At 47.9% G+C, this 23,723-nt stretch overlaps 1 protein-coding gene across 24 annotated transcripts in view; it reads left to right on the top strand.

Annotated features, from left to right (window-relative positions):
* CELF2 (CUGBP Elav-like family member 2) overlaps positions 1–23,723 on the top strand; it is an 840,440-nt gene that overhangs the window by 782,497 nt on the left and 34,220 nt on the right. For all 24 annotated transcript variants that reach the window (XM_071210069.1, XM_071210067.1, XM_012529138.4 and 21 more), the window contains 2 exons: positions 1,400–1,463; positions 12,284–12,418. In XM_071210069.1, coding sequence (XP_071066170.1) covers positions 1,400–1,463; positions 12,284–12,418 — 199 coding nt within the window. The remainder of the gene's footprint in view (positions 1–1,399; positions 1,464–12,283; positions 12,419–23,723) is intronic.

The following is a 23,723-nucleotide window of genomic DNA, read 5'->3' as shown; positions in this document are numbered from 1 at the left end:
ATCCTTGGCTGCTCCATCCTCTCCCTCTCTCCCCCTACATGTGTGTGCCCATGTGCACAACACCCACGTAATTCGTTCCTTGAGTCGAGACAGCTAATGCTACAGACGTTGTTCTGGTTTTGGTACCTGTTAATGGTAAGCCCTGTAATTCCACTGTACCGAAGATTTTGGTTTCATCAGCATCTGGTACTTCGTTCGACTCCGTGCTTTCAGGTCAATTGTTAGATGCCCATTCTTGAGTCACATCCAAGAGTCGTCTTTTCCTTGTTAAACTAAAGAGACCTCTTCTTAGAGCAACAGTTGCAGTCTACATTATGTTCTGCACAGCCCCAAAGAATTCTGAAAGCTAGCTGTAAATTAGCAAATTCATCCCGTTCCTCCTAAGCACATAGTCTCATATCAGGTTTTCCATAATTAACTTTGGTGTGAATCCATCGGTTTTTTTCTATCCCTGTACCTTTGAATGTAGAAGATACGCTTGCCTCCACACACAAACTATGTCTGTACTAATCTACCTTAACAAAAAGAAAGTACCAGTACATCTAGCCAACCAGTGAGTACAGAAGGCTCCCCGTTCCCTCCAGTTTAGCTGAATTGGACAAACCAAGGAGCAGTTTAGTACGGGAGCCACATGCTTTACCACGTGGTTCCCACAGATTCGAGGGCGGGGGAGTGGGTGGAGGAAAAGGGAAAGATTTGGGCTTGAAAGCTCCAGGGGGAAAAGGAGAGGCTTCTTCACAGGTGAAGTCTTTCTTTTCCCTTTCCTTAAAAAAAATCTGACATTAATACTGCATAGCTTCCACATACAAAGCACCAGATACTTCCAAGGTTTGATAAACTATATCCTTCTCTCTTCCAGCAAAAAGATTTTAAAGGGGATGGTCAGTAATTAAAAAAAAAAAAAAAAGCGGGGGATGGTCGTCTTCCTAGTTGTGCTAGTTGTGGCTTTAACTCTATGGCTGTGACTGGTTCTGACTGTGGCTGTGAGGTTTCCCTGCTGGCTCAGGGGCAGCGAATCCATGTGCTTCTAATGAAAGGTAAAGGAGCCTCAACCGAGAAGGCAACTGGAAGGCACTGAGGGAAAGCCCTTGACTGGCAGGGATGGTGACTCGTGGGCTGCAGCGAGACAGAGTTAGTCACGCTAGGTTGGCCTCAGTAGGTTTACCTCCCAGTTGTTAAAAAGAGTAAATTGATTAATTGTTTTAAGGCAGCAATATTATTGTGTTTCTTTCAAGTGTCTGTGTCTCTTAACAGAGTTTAGACATTAATACGGATGTGCAGCCCCAGCTCGGGGGATCTGCAGGCCATCCACAGTCAACCCCGCACACGATTTCACGGGGAAGCTCCTCCTTCTTGTTCCACCGGGGTCCTCACCGCACACCTCTGCTCTCGTTTGCAGCTCCTGCAGCAAGCCACGTCCTCCAGTAACCTGGGCGCGTTCAGCGGCATCCAGCAGATGGCTGGTAAGTCAGGAAGATGCCTTTCTTTTTCACCACGTTCTCGGCGGAATTTTAGACTGACTGAGGGGGCAGAGAAAGCAAGCGGGGAAGGGGCAACCAAGAGCCGTCACCAGCCCCCTGAGCTGGCTCCCTTGGCCGCTGCAGTGAGAAGCAGCAGCTCAGGGTTAGTCCCCGACAACTTGCATTCCTCATTATTCCTCCCCCTACATAGCAGCTATAAAACGAGGGGGGTGAGAGTTCCTGCGTGGTACCCTCAGTAGGTTTTTTAAAAATTGGGTTTGATGACTGGGAGATTTCCAGCAAGATTCCTGTATCCACGGCAGCCACAATGATTGGCATCTCTCCAAAATCTTAATAATGGGCAGTCAATAAAAGTGTTCTGACCTCCGTAATGAAAGCCAAGATTGAAGGCCTTTTTTGATATTTTGATACAGCTCTGTAGCCCCTTGATAACCACAGACAATTAACAGGGTGCCTTTTTTACTTTACTACCCCAGTCGACAGCATGGCACATCAGAAGCTCTTACGAAAAAAGTGTAATCTTTGTTCGGGAGAAAATCAAAGTGCGTCTGCGTGAGAAAGCCAGCTCATTGAAGGATTTCTTTTTATAATGAGCAGTGCCGGTGGTAACTGAGGCGCAGTGATTAGCAAAAGGTCACTCCTGCCGTGCGACCTTCCATGCTGGTTCCCTAACTTAACACGGTGCCAGGGAAGGCAGCGTAGGCAATCAATCAGCACGCAGGTGCCCGTTCACCTGCCGAGGACTGGCTGGAGAGCTCCTTCCTTGTTTGATTCCAAAAGCATGGGGGAGACAGCAAGGGGAAGAACAGATTTTTGGCATACTAGAATCAAACACGGTTTGTTTTAATCAAGGGCACCCAGAATTGATGGAACGCAACCTGAGCGGGCCGAACAAAAGCGAGATCTCTTTTTCAGTCGCTGTGAATACTGCTCTTTCCCGTTTCTTTTCTTCTTTTTCAAATACAAATCCTTGGTTTTTCTCGTTTCACTGTGAATGAATCTTGAAAGACTTTCGATGAGCAGCACAGGTTTCTCCCCACAGGTGCTCTGTGACCGTCAGCTCAGCCTTCTGTGGGCCCTCTTGAGCTAATGGGGGCGTGCTGCCTGACCGTGTTTGTTAGCTTACAATAAGAATACTGCAGGATTATGCTTTGGACTTTGAATCTGCTGGCACTGCTTGCTTGCCTTGTTATAATATAGCTTTGGGGTTATTAGAAAAAAATATTTATCTTAAAACGATAAATAGTGAAATCATTCAGCATTATCTTTACAAGCACGGTTTCTGAAGCTGGCCTCGGAGCTGAGAATCGCACAGAATGGTTCATTTATATTTAGTGCTGCAAAGGGAACTGGAGAGGCATAAGTGAAATATTCAGGGAGTTCTCTGTGTTTCAAAAAGAGCACACCTCCAGATTGCAAGCTCTAAAATGAACACTAAGGACTCAGGTCACTCACATTCTCAGTCCATGGGAGATTTGGTTTTCCTCTAATGATATGGACCATCCCAGACCTGAGATGAGGGGCTTTCCTCAGAGGAAGCCTCGGGCTCTCCCCGTCCCTCAGTTGAATTCTGCAGAGAAGCCAGTGCAGAGTGCCCTGTCGCTCCTCACGGGGCATGTGCCCCTCCGCCTGGCCGGCCACAGGTCAGGACCTGAGCCTCCACATGGCCCGGGACTCATTGAAGAACTTAGAGCACCCGGGAGGCACCTCCTAAGGTCTCCTCCTGGATCAAATGGCTCATTGAAAGGCATTCTGTAAATGCTCTGGGCTCCCAAAGTAGCCCTTTCCTGAACCTTGCAGGTAGTCAGTCCAGCACACTAAGTCTGTGCAGGCCGTGAACTCAAATGCAGAGCAGGCCGTTGTCTACCAGCATCTCAAATACCAACAGGATGAAGGATGCAGCACCAGCGCCTTGTCCTGTGGCAGTTTCTGTGAAGGGTACCCTTTGTTCATCAGAATAAGCATGAGAAGCATCATGCTTGGGGGTGTTGTCATCCCCCCGGCCCAAGTAAAGAAGAGTTCTGTTTCCTCTTCTCCTTTTGCCTCCTCCCAATAGTAGGGTTTAACTTTTTACTGGGCCAGTCTGGTGGATGGGTGATGGGAGGCTGCCCAGCGCCCCTCGTGGCAGGGGCGCCCTCGTCTGGGTCTGCTTCTGCACCTCCACCCCTGCCTCACCGCACAGCGGCACGCGCACCCTCCTCTGCGCTCCAGGCGGGCGAAGTCTGCAGGACGAAGAAGCTGGCCCTTCCGCAGTGCCCAGCTCAGAGGGGCCCACGTGACTATCTTTGAGTGGATGAGCAAACAAATTTAAAAATCGCGGATGTAAGTTTGTATTTTTGGGATACAGTCCAAGTAAAATGTAAGTAAATGCTCATTTTTTAAAAATTAAGAATGCTGGCTTTTAAACCTGGCGTTGAAACCAAAAACTCATTATATGGCCTAATGACAGTACCTTCCTGAATGGGTTGTCGGGGATTTGGAGGCAGAGGGGTTGTGTGATTTCACCTTCACAGGACACCAGGTCCACAGTCACATGGAGTAGAAGCAATAAGCCGTCAGGTGGGAGGAGCCCAAGAGCTCGTTGAGCCCCAGCACCACCTGATGTCAAAACGCTGGTTGAGTGGTTGGTTGAGTGGTTGATGCGCTGGCGTGGTGAGAAGAGAGTGGGCACATTCACAGTTCAAATGCTGCTTTCATGGCTTAGAGTGGCGTGTCACAAACTCCAGATAGAAAAATCAAGCAGTCCAGCTTGGAACACTATCAACAAGAAGAGAGTGAAACACCATTTCGGGAACCAGTGATATTTTGTTGTGAACAGCTCTCCAAACATAATGGCCTATCCTTCAGGAGACTGAGGTTCATAACCAGAGTCCAAAATGTTTCATTTATAGCTGGTGAAACATTTTCTATTTGAAGAAAAAAGAAAATAAAACCGAAAAAACAGACCCAGAAAAAGAAATTTTAGACAGGTCACTAAGTACTTGGTCAATAAAGCTAGATGAGACATCAGCTCTCCTTTTCCTCCCCCAAAGTCCCACCATTTTCCCTTCAAACTAAAAATAACTTCAAATGTGTTTTATGATTTTACAAAAGGGGAGCCTTTATTAAAGATGGAATTTAAATGCAGAAAGTGGATTAGGGTCAAATCTTTCTAAACTGAATGCTTTCATGTCTACTTTTGTGCGCCCTTGAAGTCAATTGATTTTCTCTTCCTTTTTAAAACTTGCCCATTTCTCACTTAGCTATGCTGTGTAGTCAGTAAATTTCTGAAATCTCAGAAACTTGGGGTATGAGTTTAGGCTGAGAATCTAAACTTTTCTTGATGAAGGGAAAAGTGGCTTTTTCAATCCTAAACTTCTTAAGACCAACGATCATCTCAAAAGACCATCATGATAGAAAAACACGGGTTGTTTCTCACAAAGTTCTTGAGATAATCATGCAGTTAGCCCTCTGAGCCTCCCAAGGACAGAGCCACCCCTTCAAGTCCCCTCCCTTACAGCTGGAAAAACTCAAGAATGAAAAGGTTAAGTAACTTACGTGACTCCAGGAACATGAATTAAGGTACAGAATTCCCAAAGAGCACTTCTGCTTCATGAGGAAGGAGCTATTCATATCCCATTTTACAGGTGAAACAGTGAGGCTGAGAGGAGTTAGCAGACTTGCCCAAAACTGTAATGCTGGGAAGTTGGCAAATTGAGATTTCAAATCCCAGCTGACCTGATCCAAAACATGAGCTCTCAAATTTTAAACATTACCCCCAAATTTGAAAAAGAGTGTTCTGTGTTCAGCAAATCGAAGTATGTTTGCATAATAAACCCAAATTGAAGGGACAGGGTTACACAAATAGTTTAACTGGCCAAATAAGAAGTAAGTCAGTACCTTACATATTAATATATACTGCAAAGAGAGCCCCATAACTGCTCTTTTACAAAAAGCAGCAACTTACAGATAGTAACAGGAAAATCGCCTCCTTCATTCTGAGAAGCATTTCATATTTATTAGGCGTGGGTCGTTTTTTGTTAGGGGAATTTTATTTTTCTAGGTCAGGGAATTATTATCCAACAAATTAAATAGAGATTACGACGCTGCGGCTAGAGTACGTGCAGGTGAACAGGAAGCCAGTGCTTCGTTTTAACTCTGTTATTTCATGACTTGGCAGTAGTTACCCTGAGAATATCTAGTGAAGTTTTAAGTCAACATGAAATGGTTGACTGCAAATTCTTGCTGGAAAAACAACACAGACTTCCTCTTATCATTTCAAGGATCTCTTCCCAGAGAGTCCTGGACAGGAGGAGTGGGAAGACATTTGCAAAAACCTTGTCTGCAGTGGAGACCTTCCCAGAGCCGGGACGTGGCTCGTACCCCTACCAGGATCCAGTTCTTCCCAAGCTGAGCCTCGAGCCCTCCCGCACTAGATAACTTCCTGCGGATGTGCTAATAGGCCTTATGAGAATGTTCATAACCACCCATCTGTCACTTTTTAACAGACCTGATTGGCAAGCGCCAGTAACAACTGACATCTGTTCGTACTTATTGATATGCATATTTATGGTAATTGCTATGAACAATAAGATACAAAATTACCTAAGGTGAACATTAAATTAAATTTTCATGCCCTTCTCCTTATAAATAATTTTTTTAAAATCTTAAGTTTCAAGTAGGCATATTGCACATCTGGTTCGTACATAATTTCATTGTTTTGAGAAGGATTTTTTTCCCCAAGTAATGACTGAGAAAAGTTGAACCCCTGTATTCCCAACTTTCTTTTTTCCTTCCATCTTTGATATCAGCACACTGATGGATTTCATAAGACTCGCTTAAGTGTTTTACATGCTTAGTCACCCAGTTTATTGCCTCTGGTTTGGGGTTGCCCATCTTAGCAGAGCACAGTTATGAAGTTTGATGTAGTTGTTTTTCCTTCTCGGAAAACAACTGTTTCCTGAGCCGGCCCCAGCCCCCATGGGGGGACAGCCTGCTGCCTGTGCCCTTTCTGGGTGCTGTGGGAGAGGTTGGGAGAGGGGTGCCTGCCAGTGGAGGTGAGCAGGGGCCTGCAGAAGGAGTGGAGGAAGAGGGAAGGACAGGGGCACCTACCCCAAGAAAAAGAGGACAACAGAGGCCGAAAAAGCGGGCCGGGACACCCCTGTGCCTGCCTGTGGGCCCACCAGCCCCCACCCTGCCCTGGCGAATGAAAGCCAAGGGGCCTCTCCCCTCCAGGAGCAGACTGGAGTCTGGGTGCTGGAGAGGAGGGTGGAGACACGGTGTTAGGCCCAGCACAGTTGAGGAGGAGAGGGAACTGCGAGGGCCCGTCCCCTGGTGGCTTCCGGAGGCGGAAGGTGCCTTCTCCTGGAGCAGCCCCCGCACCCTGCTGTAAGGAATGGCGCTTATGGGAGCAGGAGATCCGCGTGCCGGTGGAGGGGCCTCTGGAGCGTTGTGGCAGGAACGAGCCAAATCGCCCGCCACCAGCCAGTCCTTGGCCTGGAACGTTCTGCCCTAGAAACTTGCCCCAGCTCTTCCCACACTCCTCAGGGTTACAACTGAGGTACAGCAGATGGCCCAAGATGTCAGCCCTGAGAAGAGCAGGAAGGGGTGCTGGAATGTTCTCCCTGCTCCCCGTGCAGGTGTCTCGGGAGGACAGACAGCAGAGCAGGCTGCGGGGCCCTGGGCTGGAGCCCACACATACAGCTCAATAGACGGGCATGCTGCCGGAGAGAACAGGGGCCCCCTGCTGCCCCAGAACCTTCCAGCCGCCTCCAGGAGCAGTTAGTGTATGGCCAGCCCAGGACTGCAGCTGGAACCAGGGACCCCTGGGCTGGCGGCTCGGGCAAGGGTTTGGTTCGGGTGGAGGAGGGGCCACCTTCCTTCCTGCTCTGCCCATTTTCCCTGGTCCTCGTCAGCTCTGACCTCTCCTGTGGCCCCTCTGGTCACACCATCACTGCTCGGCCCTCCTGTTCCAGGGCTTTCTACCAGCATTTGCATCTCTTTAAGGTTATCTTGAAAACTCTGAGCCTCTTAAACTCTGTAGGGTATATCACCAGAATAGGTTACACACACATATCACACACTCACCCGCTTTCCCGTAACATTTCAGGGAGTTCACGGCCCCCTGCGACACATCACAGGGACCTCCCGCTAAGAGCCCCTGAAGTACAGTGACTGGCGTAAGAGGGGAACACACAGCCCTGACACGCCCAGTATTGAGAGCAAAGGTACCGGGGGCCACGGGTCCCCTGAGAAAACCGTGATCTGCAAGGTCAGGCTGCAAAAGAAAATCACACTGAGAAACCCAAGGAGCAGCGGAATGATTTGGTGAGCCGGTGGTAGTGCATAGTTACTCAAAGGCGTGGAGCCCCGTGAATCCAGGTTCTTTGCTAATGAAGACGGTGGTAGGTCCAGTCCCTCGCAGTCCAGTTCGGGCACCGGAAGCTGAGCAGAGAGCAGTATTTCACACCCAGACGCTGGCTCCTACACCCAGCCCTTCTAAGCAGCACCTACATTTGGGTGTGCTGACCCCTCCAGCTCACACCTGTCATCGCTGTTGGTGGTGAACAGGCCCCTCTAGGCACAGGTGGGAGGGGTGATGCTTTACCTTTAGTGTCCAGCCATGTTTCCTTTTGAAACCCTTCCTTCCCCTCCCTCCCCACCCCACCCCCCCATAAAACTTTCCCAAGGTGCGAAGTGGAATGAGAGAGACACTAGGACATGAAGCAGAGGGGTGGGGGGACAGAAGGACCAGGGCGGGGAGGCAGAGAGGGGCAGGCACCTGGGCAGAAAGGCAGCTCTCCTTGCACGCGCCAGGCTTGTTGGTCTCGCAGGGGCCCTTGGAGCTCGCTGCCCGAGCCTACATCGCCTCTCTCCATAGCACGTGGCACGGATGTGTTCTAAGTGTTACGAAAGAGACTGCCCGTGCAGCATGAGCAGCTTGTCCAGCACGTGCTTCCTCCCACCACCACGCTCTCTGAGTCACGGTGATATTGTTGGGGTGATGAGTCTGGCTAAGAGCTTGCTTACACTCATTGACTCACCAAGTCTCATAACCCCAAGAAGTTGTTCTCTTGGAATCCTACTTGGCAGTAGAGAGATCTGAGGCACCAGCAGTTGAGCACTTGCCCTGGATGAGGGCAGCAGTAGTAGGTGAAGCAGAGCAGGATTTAAACCCAGGTCACCCGAGAGGGGCCTGCTCTGCTCTGCACCGGCAAACAGCAGTTAGCGCTGTCGTTAGGTAACTCGTCGCCTTGGTCAGCGAGCAGCACATGCCATGCCTTCCAAGCCCTGGGATCATGAGGATGGCATGGAGGAGCTGCCCCTGCATTGAGAAAGCAGAAATGCAGGGGCAGGGCTGGGCTGGTGCTCACCCAGGAGCTGTCCTGTCCAGCCTCGGTACCAAGCACTTGTTCTTGAGGACGGATGGGGAGAGGGGGCGTTGAGGGACAGCGCCGAGGACCATGGTAGGAGTGAGGTGGAGAGGCAGGCAGGGACGCTCCCCTGGAGGTGCTGCTTGGAGCTGCCTGCTTCTCCATGCTGCCTCTTCCGACCCAGCAGGCCAGGGGCTTCGCTGAGAATGTTTGAGTCTGTCTTTCCAGAAACGGATGAAGTGGGGGGATTGCTCCCTCGTCCCTGTTCCCTACCTGCTTCAATGCAAACTCCTTGAGGACAAGAACCGTCCTGTTTCTGCTTCATCGTCAGGGTCTTTCACAGGCTCTGGCATGTGGTGGACGAGTGGGCGGGTAGGTGGATGGAGAGATGGCTGGGTGGGCAGGTGGATGGTAGATGGGCAGGCAGACCTGGGCCCTCCTGCCAGCCTGACCCTCTCCATCCAACTCTTCCCCAAATCCCTCGGCTGCTGGGGTCCCGTGGCCTCTCCTTTCCACTCTTGTCTCTGCTTCCTTTGGCCCATATCTTCTCCCCTTGCTGTGTAGTGCTTGGACAGGGTCAGCCACATACCAGCCTGGATGCCCCCCGCCCCTCTGCCTCAGTCTCTCTGCCTGATGGGGAAAGGCCAGGCAGGATGCCAGAAACACTCTCAGGTGGTGAAGTGGCAAGAAAACACAGGCGATACCCACGCCCTCAGCCCTGGACTCCACAGGGCAGGGGCAGTGGTGTCAAGAACCTAACTGGCACCTCAGTCACAGGACCGTTCTCTCTCCATGAATGATGGTAGACGAAATAAGGAAAAAACATGGTCCTAATAGATATTTGTAGAATGGATTAAGTAATGATTGAGGGAAACAGTCAGTATTTGATGCTGTTGTACATACTGAAGAACTGACATTTGAAACTCAAAGCTTAGGTCTTTAGACAATACTCTTTATTTTACAGTTTATGGAAATTTTGTCATTACCCTTTTCATTCATCCAACAAAGATTCATCCGTCACCTGCTGTTGTATATTGATGTAACTGGTGTGTGTGTTTAGGAGGACTTGAAGATGAAGACAAGTAAGGCAAGATCTTTGTTCTGAGGGAACGTAGTATCTGTGAAGACTAGAACTACATATAAATAATGTCAAAGTAGGATTTAAGAGCTGGAAACAGAGGGGAGTTTGCAGAGAATGTGTGAACCGTGCACTTGGTAGAGACAAACCCTTAGTGTGAGAGGGATTGGTGAGGTGCGGCAGAGCTCAGGTCCCGGGGTCCAGGCTGCGAGGCCTCGGCCGACCCTGGTGCTCTCTGACCACATGCCTGGCTGAGCTGGGCCGTGTGCTTCATTCTTGCCAGCCTGTGAGTCCTGTGGCACTAAGTTGGGGGGCTCCCCTCTGGTGAGGGTCCACGGGGACTTGTCAGGAGGAGCTCTGACTTGAGCCTGGGCCGTGGGCCTGCCAAGTCGTAATCCGTGCCAGGTGCACGTTGGAGGCTTTTAGAGAAGCATGAAGCCCGATGTGCTCCACTGGCCTCTGGTGACGTTGGGTCGCCTGGTCTACCTCGTTAAAGCAGGCGCACAAGTCAGTGCAGTGTGCCTCGCTCCTTTCACAGTCACTCGGAGCCAGGGACCCTCTGAGAGGGTCTGCCCCAAAGCCAGGCCGCTCCCATGCTTCTTCCATTTCCATTTCCTAAAGTATAACCGAAAAGTAAGGCCAGCACCTTCTCGGCTCTCACGTCCTCAAGACTCTGGCCCTGTCGGACCCTTGGTGGGGGAGAAGGAGGGAAGGCTCTGTCCCCAGCAGCGTCTGCTTGGTTGGGCCGCGTGGCCCGGAGTTTGCGCTGTTCTGACAGAAAGTCACGGGATTCCACAAGCACTTCCTGCTGCCGAGCTTTCCCGTGACACAGGAGGGTGTTTAAAAACAGACGCGTGGCTCCCTCTAGGCCACCAGGTCTGGGTGCTCCTGGAAGAGGTGGGGAAGTACCGTGAGTGACGCGGGAAGCCATTTTGCAGCAGAGCCGTGGGGAACGCGTTCCTGAGGAGAAATGTGTCCCACCTGAGGAGGCAGGGACCAGAGCAGGGTGAGGAGAGAGGTGCCGCAGCGCAGTCGGCTTCTTTCTAAGCCAGAACCTTCTCTCGCCCCTCTGTCCACCCCGCAACACCTAGCAGTCCCCAGGCCCCTCTCCCTAAAGCAGGTTGAGCGGGTTCAATGGACAAGTACTAATACCTGGATTTGAGGCATGAGAAGGTAAAATTAAGCTGATTTTGTAACACCAGCATCTTTCTGTATAAAATTCTATGTAAGGAGAGATGTTTCCTGCTTCTCCATATGCACATTTATTCCAAAGTTTCAGAAATTGAAGGGAGGGGCTAAAAGACAGTGAAAGTGCACCCACGGGTGGGGGAAGGAGAAGCCATTGCCTAATGGGTGCAGAGTTCTGTTTGGGGTGACGGAAGAGTTTTGGTAATAGATGGTGGTGATGACAGCAGAACATTAGGAATGTAATGAATACCACTTAAAAATGGTTAAAACGGCAAACTTTATGTTATATATGTTCCCGCAATACTTTTTTTTTAAACTTACAGCAGAGGCCCCAGACCGGGGCAGGTGTCAGCAACAGGCCCAAGTATCTGCTGATCCCACCTTTATGTTTCTTGCAAATTTTCATTGCTTTGCTGGGGGTTTTTTCCCTTAAATTTCTTTAGCCGGACTTCAAGTGTAGTGAGTGTAGTCCCTTTTAGAAATAAAGAATCCCAAGACTCCTTCATCCTTTCAGTCATCAGATACAGTTAACATCCCCAGAATGGACACATTTTAGAGTACCCAGTCCAAATCAGTATGGAGAGGGACGTCCCTGGGAGCGACAGTCACGACAGAGCAGAGCGCCTCTTGCGTGCTGGTGCTCACGTGCCAGGCACCGCGCTGAGCGGCTCACGGTCCTTGCTTGGCTCCGCCTGCACAGCCCCCCTTCCCCCCTTCGCGGTCACCGTCAGGAGGCGGAAGAGGTCACAGATTGTCCCAAAGTCACACAGTGACGAAGGGGCAGCACCAGGGCAGCGCTGGGGTCAGTTCACAGCAAGAGCTGGTGCGGGCACGCAGTGACCACCTCTGCACTCGTTCGTCCCCAGAGCTGCTATGCTTAGGGGAGTGAGGCTTTACCCAGGAGCCCTCCCGCCGTCCACGCCCTGAGGACGCCCGCTTTGACCCTGCGCGGTGGAAGTGACTGGTCCCCACGGGGACATCTACTTTCTTGTCTTCTCATCTCCTCGTAGCCCAGGGAGAGGGGCAAGCTGAGAGGGGCGGGGCAGGGGCGGCAGCCTCGGGGGAGCGCCCACCCAGACGCCTGCATGTGGAGACCCCCAGGGGCGCCTGTGCCCAGCCCCTGCCCTGGCGATGGAGACGCCCCTCGGGAAACCGCGGCTAACACGCCCCTTGTCCTCCCGCAGGAATGAACGCTTTGCAGTTACAGAACCTGGCCACGCTGGCGGCGGCCGCAGCCGCGGCCCAGTCCTCAGCCACCAGCACCAACGCCAACCCGCTGTCCACCACGAGCAGCGCGCTGGGGGCCCTCACCAGTCCCGGTAAGGCTTCCCTCTTGGTGGGGGGCACGTCCGCAGCCCTGGCCCCGCGCGCACCCGCCTGCCACGCGCAGGGCACGCGCCCACCCACTGGGCTTCTGGGCTCTTCTGCTCCTTTAGTCCTTTGTTTGTTTCCAAGAAGAATAAACACGAGAAAAGTTCCGGTGAGAAGATCCACCCTGGCAATTCTCACACGTTGGTTTGGTTTTAGAAATGTCAGTGCCGCCCATCCCTGACTACTCACGTCTGTCTTAAGAAGTTCGGGTCGCCGTGCTTGGTCCTGTCCCTTTTTGTTGATTTGAGAGGCGGGGTGGGGGGAGTATATTTACAGATTTCCTGCTGAATCCCACATTGTTGAATCTGTAATATTTCGGTGTTACATTTCACACCTCCTGCATCCTTCCTCTTTGATGTTGAAATCTGCAGTCTAGAAGATTTTATTCATTTGTGAGCTGGGCTTTGTGACGTCAAGTCTTTTTTCCTCAGAAACTTTGTCGCCTCTTTCAAAAGCAGATGCCGTTTTGCTTTTCATACAAGCTAGACATAATGTGTCTGCTCCGATACGGTGCTGTGTTTATTTTTAAAAATAATAAGAAGCAGTAGTGAATGTTTCGGTGGCTTTTCTTCCTCTCTGAACTTCTGGGCCTTGGGCGACAGCCTCACCTGCTCCGCTGTTACCTGGGGGGCTCGGCCTGGGCCATCACCAGGCTTCCTTCCAACGTTAAACTCCCACGACCCTCCATCAGCTGTGGCCAAAAGAGCAGCCCAGTGATGAACCTAGCAGAGCAGGCTTTCTCCAGAAAACACAAAATGAAGCATGCCACACACCACAGACCAGCTTTCTTTACACTTTTGCCTTCTCAAAAGCAGTAGCCCTGGACCTGTTTATAAAGCATTGTGTTTTAACATACTTCACCCAGAGATCGGTTTTGTAGGGCAAACCTGAGAGACATTTCGTAGGCCAGAGGGTTTGTCCTAAACATGAACGGGCAGTGGTTTCGTAACAACAGCAAGTAGATGTGTCGGCGCTGTTCTCTAGAACAACTTCAGAAGCATGCCATCACTGTCAGCAGGCCTCATTTCATGCAATGAATAGGATTCCTGAGAAATGAGCCACTTAAATTTTTCCAATTACGTTACAGCTATAATGCAGTACGAAAACTTGTGATTTAAATAAATCCTGTAGTGGCCCCTTTTTGAGAAATAAACATTTTTGCCATGATAAATTGCCCCCTTATAAAAATAATAAAGTGAACTTTCTTAAAAGCAAACAAAAATTTGGCCACTCCAGTTGATCTGTTTCATAAATCAGATTGGAAAGTATTTTCTTGAAGTAAGAGTTTGTATCTCCCCTGTGAGAAAAATGGATCAGGAAATGATTCCATTGAAATAGCACAGAGGATGATGCATGCATTTTATTGTATTTTTAATCAGAAGCTGATGTTTTTAACTGTATTTTATTTTATTTGGGGGAAAAAAACTAAAAATCAGAATCTGAATTTTTTATTGGTTTATATAGAAATAAGAAGGAATAACTTTTTTTTTTTTTAAAGAAGAAACAATATTAACTTTATTTTGGTACAAGTAAATGATTGCTGTTTTTCCAAACTTGGCCTTCATCATCTTTCTCTTTTCTGCTGGTTAGCAGAAAATGACAGAATCATAGATAGCAGGGTAAAGAAAAGAGAAAAGCAAGAAGACATATAGCCCACTGCTTGGACCATAGCCCTGGAATAATTTAATCTTGATGCACTTGACATTGTAATTTCATGAAAATGTCTCTGCTATTACCTAGGCAAACCATTATCCCAAATAAACAGCGTGTGAGTAAGGGAGGGCAGTCTTCCATGTGCTTGCAGGGGCTCTTTAACTTCACTAAAGTAGACTGTTGCAGTAGTTGGGCTGGACTGGACCTTGCCAGGGAGTCCGAGTCAGTGTTAAGGCACGTCACCCTCCTAAAAGGAGACTCGTCAGTCAGAGGAGCCAAGCACAAAAGCAGGTGAAAGCTGGTCAGTGTAGACCATGGAATTGGGTAAATAATATTTATTAAGCACCCCTGGGGTGGGGTCCTGTCCCTGGTGCTGGGGACACAGCAGTGACCACATCAGACGCAGCCCGTGCTCTCGTGGGCCTTCCAGCCTGTCCAGAGGCCGCTCATGCGGTGACAGGTGGGGGAGGGCGATGAAATGCGAGCAGAGGGCCACAGTGCAGTGAGCAGAGGGGACGGAGGGGGCCGTCCCTCTCTCAGAAGGCAACATTGGGGAAGAGCTGGGGTCAAGCAAGGAGTCCACAGGGACGGCTGGGAGAGGGCCTTCCAGGCCAAGGAGAACAAGTGGGCAGGCTGCGCGGCAGGATCAGCCGAGCAGGGCAGCCACAGAGGAGGCGGGAGGTGGGTGAAGACAGATCTGACCGCTGGACCCAGTGCCCTTCACCCAAGAGGGGAGGGTCCCTGGCAGGTAGTCCCTTCTTCAGCGAGGAGCTCGAGCAGCCTTGGAGAATGGCTTGCATAGTCCAGGCCACAGTGCCTGGGGAGATATTTAGAGATGGGTGTTCTTTCTCTTCTTCCCAAAACCACCACTAGCCAAGTGTTCCACATTACTTTTCTTTTTTAAACTTTTTATCTCTCTCCCCCACTCCTCGTTTGCACTCGCTGTCTGATCTCTGTGTCTGTTCGTTGTGTGCTCTCTGTGTCTTGTCTTCTTTTTAGGAGGCACTGGGAACTGAACCCAAGACCTCCCATGTGGGAAGGAGGCACCCAATCGCTCGAGCCACCTCTGCTCTCTGCTTTTTGTGTGTCATTGTTTCCTTGTTGCATCATCTCATTGCATCAGCTCGCCATGCCAGCCCATCGCACCAGCCTGTTGCATCAGCTCACTGACTTGCTCGTCTTATTTAGGAGGCAGGGGATCCAAACCCAGGACCTCCCATGTAGTAGGTGGGCACCCACTGCTTGAGCCACATCTGCCGCCCCCATTACTTTTAAAGTGGCCTCCTGCCCTGCTGTAAATTCTGCTAACTGAGGGAACACTGCAAGTGATTTTTCTTTTTCTCTGTTGAGGAATGCTTTGCATCATCGCTGAAAGTATTTCATTAGAATCCTGATGTGCAGCAGCAGAAACGATGATTTAAATCTATATAGCAATTATTTTTCTTAAGTGTAACTAAAAAATCTGGTGTTTAAGTGAAAGTAAATTATTTGTCTAATTTCCATCAGGGACTTTTTCAAAGTCGCAGAAAATGTGGTGTGGTTAGTAGAATTCATGACTCTCCACTTAATCAGGGCAATTTCCTGTGGAATAAAAGGGGTTAGAAGCAGTTCCCAAAGCCAAGGCCATTATTTAGTTTTTTTAAATAATAATAAACAGAATTTGCTCTTGAACTGTTAGCAAGTCCAGTCAAACTGTGAAATGTGTTGAAACCACCTCCAGCCACCCAGGAAGACAGGCTTGGCTTCCGCCTTGTTTTTAAAGACAATCTCTTAAGCTTCAGACAAATTCATTGAGAAGGGAAAGGCACAATTCAATCCCCCAAACTATTAATTTTTTTTAATAATTGTAAATTCATCATTTCAGTTTTGCATACCCAGGAAAGAGTCTCCCTATAGCATTATTATAAATGATTTTAAAGTCTTAGCTTTAAAACATGAAAGATTAAGGCTTAATTTTAGTTTAAAAAAAAAATCCCCTTAGGCAATAATAGGTTCCTTTGTCTCATGACCTTGAAATAAAAATTGAAATGGTTGAAATTGCCCATGGTTAGAATAAGTGTTTCATGTAATTATCAGATGTTAGTGAATAAAATTGGAAATTAAATCATGAAAGAATAAAAACCAGGTAAATGCATATTATGCCTTTTATGAGTTTCTCACGGATTTTTTGAAGCCTCGTTTAATCATGTTTCTTGTCTTTTATTTTGATATAATTTTTCTTCATTAACTGCAATCTTTTATTTAGTTAATTAATTCTTCGGTCATTTCTTCTTGCCCAGTTTTGAGCCTGTTTTTTAAGGAATGTGCCTCTGTGTGTGTCCAGAGGGGCAAACTGTCAGTCAGGCTGCACACTATCACCCTACATCTTAAAGAAAGATAGTAAGACTGGCTTCTCCCCAGCTTGTAGATGTGTTGGTTTTGTCGGGCAATTTTGAGAGCTTGGGAGCAAGCATTACTATCACCTACAAACATTTCTTTGGCGTTCTGTCTCCAAAACATAATATTGCATTTATGCACCACATTTTTCCACTGCCTTTCTTCTGGTTTCTCTTTTGAAAGCAAAGGGAATTTTCAAATTGTCCCAATGCATCTGTAAGTGCAGACTCAGTCAAGTGCACACTTCAGGATAATAGATCATTTCTTTGGACAGTGCAAGGCATTCTGAAATGCTAGGAAGCCCTTTGCTTTCCCCGCCACTGGCTTTTCACACATTACGCTGTAAATTCTAGGCAGTAAATTTTTCCCATCTTCAAGGTGCTCCTTGCCTCCTTGAAGGCCGTGGCAGACACAGAGTTCCAAGGAGAGGGCAAAGCTGCCTTTGGCCTGTGCACGGTTGACAGAGACAGAAAACATGTTGATGTGACTCAGACCTTGGTGCTGTCCCCTCTCAGTAATGACCGTGAGTGTCCGCCTGAAATGCAAAGGTGCAGAGAGGGGGACGGCACCAGGCTGCACTGCCGACTGAGCAGCAGGCAGTGGACTGCAGTGGAATTTGTTCTAAAGTCACCATATAACCTCTCCATCTTCCAAGAGGCTTTTCTCTCATCACTACCCTCAATTTGTCTGCATTGGGACTGCCTGAGAACTGGCATTGTGTGAAGAGGCGTGACCTGTAGATCCCGTGGACCCACGTTTTTGAGGCTTTTGCTTTGTACAGGGCAAGTATACAAAAATGACCTGGGCCCTGGGCTAACCATCCAGCTCCCACAGGCCTCCCACAGAGCACACCGAGAAGACAAATGCGAAGCAGGGTATTTTAGTTTGCCAAGGCACAATATACTAGAAATGGGTTGGTTTGGTTTTTTTTTAAAGATATACTTATTTCTCCCCCCTCTCCCAATGGCTTGAGCCACATCTGCTTCCCAGTGGGTTGATTTTGACAATGGGAAGTTTTTCACTTCTGAGCTTGCAGTTCAAGGCCATGAAGGCATCCAGATCAAGGCACCATCTGGAGACGCTCTTTCCCCAAGCTGCAGCTAAGGGCACTCAGGCACACGGTAGCATCTGCTTGTCTCCCCTCTCCACCGGGCCTCACTGCTTTCAGCTTCTGGCTCAAGTGGCTTCCTCTCGGCTTTGGGGTTCCATGAGTTCAGCTCCTGGCTCCCGGGACCTTCTCTCAGCTTCTGGGCATTTCTCACTGAGCCTCCTCTCTTCCTATTACTCCAGTTTTTAAAGGACTCCAGTGAGAGGATTAAGACCCACCCTGGGCCACACTGTACTGAATGATCTGATCAAAAGGCAGGCCCCTGAACTGCACGTAAGCAAAAGGTCCCATCTCCAGTAGGTTTTGCACCCACAGGAACGGATTAGTTTAAGAACATAATTTTCTGGGGTTTGCAAAAGACTCCGACTGCCACAGAGGCCATTATCCTTAAGCTGTTGCCATGATACCCCAACCTCAAAAAGTCTACAACTAAACTTTTCCCTCCTGCTCTTCCCTCTGCATTCCCTACCCTGTTACATCTCAGCAGCAGCATCTCACTTGCCTTTCTTTTTTTCTTTTTTCTTTTTTTTTTTAAGATTTTATTTATTTATTTCTCCCCTGTCCTTCCATTGTCTGCTCTGTCTGTCCATTTGTTGTGTGTTCTTCTGTGTCTGCTTATATTCTCACTATATAATGGAGCTCTGGGAACCGATCCTGGGGCTTTCCAGAATGGGAGAGAGGTGATCATTCTCTTGTGCCACCTCAGCTCCCTGATCTGCTGCATCTCTTATTATCTCTCCTCTGTATCTCTTTTTGTTGTGTCATCTTGCGTGCCAGCTCTCCACATGGGCCAGCTCACCACACAAGCCAGCTTGCCTTCACCAGGAGGCCCTGGGCATCAAACCCTCCTATATGGTAGACTGGAGTCCAATTGCTTGTGCCACATCCGCTTCCCTCGCTTGCCTTTCTTGAGCCGCCAGGGTGACCAGGGTGGCCAGCCTTTGGGCTGGCCATACAGCTTGCCAGTCCCCAGATGCTGTTGGCTTTCTCCCTAAAACATCCCTAACCCTTCCTGTTGGCATGGCCTGGATGAGGCCCTTGTTTTCCCTTCCTTTGCCCTACTGGAAGGCCTCCAAGTCGTCTCCTGCCCTTGTCCATTTTGCACGCTGTTGGCACAGAAGGTAGCTCTGTTCAGACCCCTTCTGTTTGGCTTACCACAGTGTTGATGAGAGTAAAACAGATTCCTTAGCATGGCACTCAACGTTCTCCAAATTCAACTCCACGCTTCCTGCCAGAACTGTCAATGCCCTACCCTACCCCACCTGATCAACCAAACCAGATCATTCTTCTATGCCACAAATGCACCAAGGGCCTTTATTCTCACCAGCCTTCCCAGGCGCAATGCCTTTTCCCTGATTTCACCTGAAGAATTTCTCCGCATCACTCATTTATTGCAGTGTCCGTGCGTGGGAGGATTCATGTGTAGGGTATAAAATTGGTGCTTGTCATGTTCATTATACCGAACATAGTTTATACTGCTTTGGTAAGTGAAACCACAGTAAAAAAAAAATTGTTTTACAGTAATAATAAAAGTTAAATTCCCTACTGATCTTTCAAGAATCAGAGCAAATGCTGCCATCACCACAAAGCCATCCAGTAAGACGTGACCACTTTCACATTATATAGCTGTTGTAAATACTTCACCCGTTCTAACCCTAGGTCAAGTACAGAGTCCTTTATCAGGAGCTCTTGGGAGCTCTGGGATGGTAGAGGAGGAGGAAAGGCTGAAATACCCAGCAGGGAACAGGTATCCTGTGAATGTCTGTTGAATGCGTGACTCTTCTATACGTCTTTCTTCTGTGCCACTGAAGGACGTTCTTCATACTTGTGCTGAAACACTTCTGCTTTCTGTGCAGTATCGTTACTGGGCACATGCCTTACCTCTCTCCTCCTAGAAAGGAAGCTGTTTCAAAGGAGGAACAGTGTGTTGTTCTTTGTAATCCCCCTCGGTGTTTGGAGCAATACAGAAACTCAAATGTTTTTGTGACGAGATTGTATAGCAAAGTGAAGAGCAATGTCGTCAGTCCAGCCCTGTACATACACCTCTGAATCTGTGCTGCTGACGTCTCACAGGGTCGTCCCACCCAGTCACCCAGGCATTGGTGCTTGAATCATCCAAAAACAACCACACAGTCCAAGTGAGTCTCAGGTGTGACAGCTTTCTAAAGAGCTAATGAACACTAGCTGCCATTAGGACAGAGGCAGATAAAGCGATTTGTTTTTGTGTTTTTTTATTTGCAGTCATTTGATAGATGTTGGCTTTTAAAATGTCCCAATGTCATGATATGGAATAAGTAAGAGCCTCCTATCAAATAAAGGCATTTCATTTTCAGAAGACCCACCTACTCGAATGTAAGCTGGCATAATGGGAAAGCTGACACAACAACAGCTCATCCTCAAAAAGTACCCCTTAATTATGCGAGCCTCTCCAAATGCCCACACCCTTCAGGGTTAGCTAACACTACATCGATAAAGGAAGAGCCGTTTAGCTTTGCCAAGTATTCTTTACTTATTCTGTGTGGTCATTTTATTACCGCCAGGACCAGTCTTCATTAGATTACCTGGGTCGCTTACCTCCCACTTTCCTCCATTTCTTTCATTGCCTATCATCAGGGAAAACAACTGAATCTCAAAACAGTCTGTTTTCCCCTTCATTAGCTCCTCTTTTAATGTTTTAGTTCAGGGCAAACAGGTTGTAAAAACGAGCTCTATTTTTGGATTTTTTCCACTTACGTGTTATCACCCTTACATGCAGAAATCCCCCCAATTTTTTTTCAATCTGTATCTATGATGGTCTATAAATACATCTAGGGCCAGATACAGGAAGGTATGTACTTTTATTTTTGGTAAATCATAAGGAAAATATCATTGGAAGAGAAAGCAGGCTCAATTTTCTCTTTGCTTTGCTTCATTCTTTTTAGATCCATTTATATCAAATTTATATAAACAATATTTTGAGAGTTCTGGTCCCAAATTGCACCTTCATTCTTCGGTGTCTGCCTTCATGGAACAGGGAGGGAACCCTGGTTTATTGACAACTAAAGAAGTTGCTTTCCTTCTTGGAAGTACCACCTAGCAAGAGCCCCAACAGGCATTTGGAAATGGAAATTAAGGTGAAGAAAATGGTAGGACTACTTTAAACATTAGGCAGATGATACCAATCAGCCACCCACAACAATTTCTGTACCATTTCCTCACCTTCCACAATATTTGCTGTCATGCAGTAGAGCCTCAAAATTAATTCAAAGGCCAAACAAGGAACTTTCTTCATCGAGTCCTCTAGACTCTGAATTTTAATTGATGACGTTCACTGGGCTGAGTAGCCATCACCACCATCTATTTCCAAACTTTTTCATCACCCCAAACAGAAACTCTCTACCTGTTAAGTAGTGACTCCCCCTTCTCCCTCCCCCAGCTCCTGGGAACCTCTCATCTCTAATAGCCATCTCTGTGCATTTGCCTGTTCCAGCTATTTCATATACGTAGAATCAGACATACATAAATAAGTGTCTGACTTATTTCACTCAACATGAGGTCTTTAGTGTTCATCCACGTTCTAGTATGCATCAGAACGCCATTCCTGTTTATGGCTGAATAGTATTCCATTGTGTGAATAGACCACATTTAGCTTATCCATTCGTCTCTCGATGGACATCTGAGTTGCTTCCACCTTTTGGCAATTCTGAATAATGCCACTATGAACATAGATGTGTATCTATTCAAGTCCCTGTTTTCCTTTCTTTGGGGGTATATATTCCTAGAAGTGGCACTGCCAGGTCATGGTAATTCTGTGTTTAACTTTCTGAGGAATCACCACACTGTTCTCCACAGTGGCTAATCCATTTTACCTTCCTATCAGCAATAAGGGAGGGTTCCTATTTCTCCACATCCTCACCAGCACTTACTTTCTTCTGTCTTTCTGTTTGGATAATGGCCAGCACAGTGGATGTAAAGTGGACCTCAGAGCCTTTTAACACCATTTTCTAGCACAAACAGCCTCTTCCTACCTATTACCACTCCCCTCCTCCCCCCAATAAAATCTTTTAGGGAATAAATTAAAATTAGAGGTGTGATTATTGTGCACTAATTAGACCCCATGGGAGAAGAGACACTCTGATTTCGTTAATACCCAAGGGCTGTGATAAGCTAATAATGATAGTGCCTGTGTCGTTTCTTAATTATTCTTTCCCGCACAGTAGGAATACAGCAGCCTAGCTCCTTTGAGGCCAAACAGCAAGCACTGGCTCCAGTGTCCTGCGTATGTTTGGTCAGTGTAGGCAGTTTCCTCTGTGTTTACAATTATTTTATTTCCTCAACTACAAAGCCATGATGCTTTTACCATCTAATTGTTCTATGGGAAGAGTTTAATGAAGGCAGCGAAGGCAGATTCATGCTGCCTTCTGTAAATGTTTTGTTGAAACCTAGGGGAAAAAAATCTGTCCCTGTCCAGGAAAGTGGGAAAGAGGGTTCAGGTTCACGTGAGGAGATGTAGCATTGGTGCCTTCAAAGCCAAGTGGTTTGGGGGATAGACTTATCCTAGACGTGACATGCAGGTACACTAATGCAGGAGTCCCCTGGTGAGATGAAGTTCAGGGTCCCTTCATCCAGCAGATCAAGGCCGACAAAGCAGCCTCGTCCCAAGAGAAACTGAGTAGAGCCCAGTGGACTGCCTCGGCAATAGACTTCCCATCCATTCACTCACTCGACCAGGATTTGTTGAGTGCCTACTGTGTCAGCCCCTCTTGCAGGGTCTAGGTGGTGAGACAAGCAAGAGTCCTGCTCTTAATAAACTTGTCTCCAGGTCAGATTTTCTTCACATGGAAGAACAGAACCCTATCTTACTACTCTTGCATAGTATTTTACTCCTGGTTTCCTGCCTCTTGTGCCCCACAATAAGTTTTCCTTGCAGCCCTGATGGCATGTGATAGCTCCGGGGATTCTCTCGCGTTAGCAGGCATCAGGTACCAGGAGTCAGACGCCGGGGCCCACGGAGATTCCAGCAGCAGTGTCTCCGGTGAGCCCCAGGAGGTTCTGCTACAAGAGGCCCAGGCGCTCCCTCTGAAGTTGGGACATTTCTGCATTCAGGGTCTGTGGCTTCAGACCCCTCAGCGAGCCATGTGGCCCCCGCTGGCAGCAGGTGGGACAGCTGTGACCTCAGGCCAGGAGGGCTTCTCAGAGCCCGGCCCACCCCGGAAGACGCTGCTCCTTAGACCGGTCTCCTTTATTTTGAATTAAAATCTGCCTCCTTCCAACTGTCACCCACGGAGCCTAATTCTGTCTCTCGTACTATAAAGGTCTTTCTGATGGCAAGACCTAACCCTGCTTCTTCTTAGTCTTCTCTCCAAGCTAAATTCTACCTTTTTCTCAACTGTTCCTCTCTCACTCAACCTGACCCCCAGGCCTGGCCACCTTTCCTGGACACTTGCAAACCTATGCCCATTTTTTCTTGGAGGCTGTGAAGTAGTTGTTAAAAAAAAAATTAATTTTTAAAAAAATATGGATAAACAAGCAGTTTATTTCAAGAATTCAAGGTGTTAGTATAACCAGGAAATATGTGCGCTTAATATACAATATCATAACATGGAAGGAAATGAGCCCAATTGTGTCAATAATGGTAAACATGCATTTACCGATACTTGGCTACTACTCCCTCTAACATCTCTAAGTGAAATAAGATTATTGACTAAAAAAGCCATAGGAAGTATAATTTAAAAATTACAAACACTAAAAAAAAAATACCCAGAGTTTCCTAATGACCAGATTTATGATCAAGACTGCAGAATTAGTCATCATCCATGCACTTAGTTGCTTTCCTACTGGATGTCCCTGAAGGGAAAATGTTGACTTCAAGTGTTACAAAATGATGTGGAAAGAATGTAATTCCTCCTTTGGAGGACACAGTTACCAGGTTCTCATCCTTCAGAGAGATTCAGCCAATGTTTATCCATCACCTGCTGACCATCAGACATCTAAGCCACCACATGTGAGTTTCATGTCACTTTCCACTTTGCAGTTTAATACCAAGCTTCTGCTAAATTGCATAGCTTGCCACAGTTTCTAGCTTGGAAGGAACAGAGCCAGAAAGTTGAAGGTGAATCTGAGTGATCTCTGCCCGT

Source organism: Dasypus novemcinctus, chromosome 20, assembly GCF_030445035.2.
Source record: "Dasypus novemcinctus isolate mDasNov1 chromosome 20, mDasNov1.1.hap2, whole genome shotgun sequence".
NCBI lineage: Eukaryota > Metazoa > Chordata > Mammalia > Cingulata > Dasypodidae > Dasypus > Dasypus novemcinctus.
This window is presented reverse-complemented; position numbering and strand designations above follow the sequence as displayed.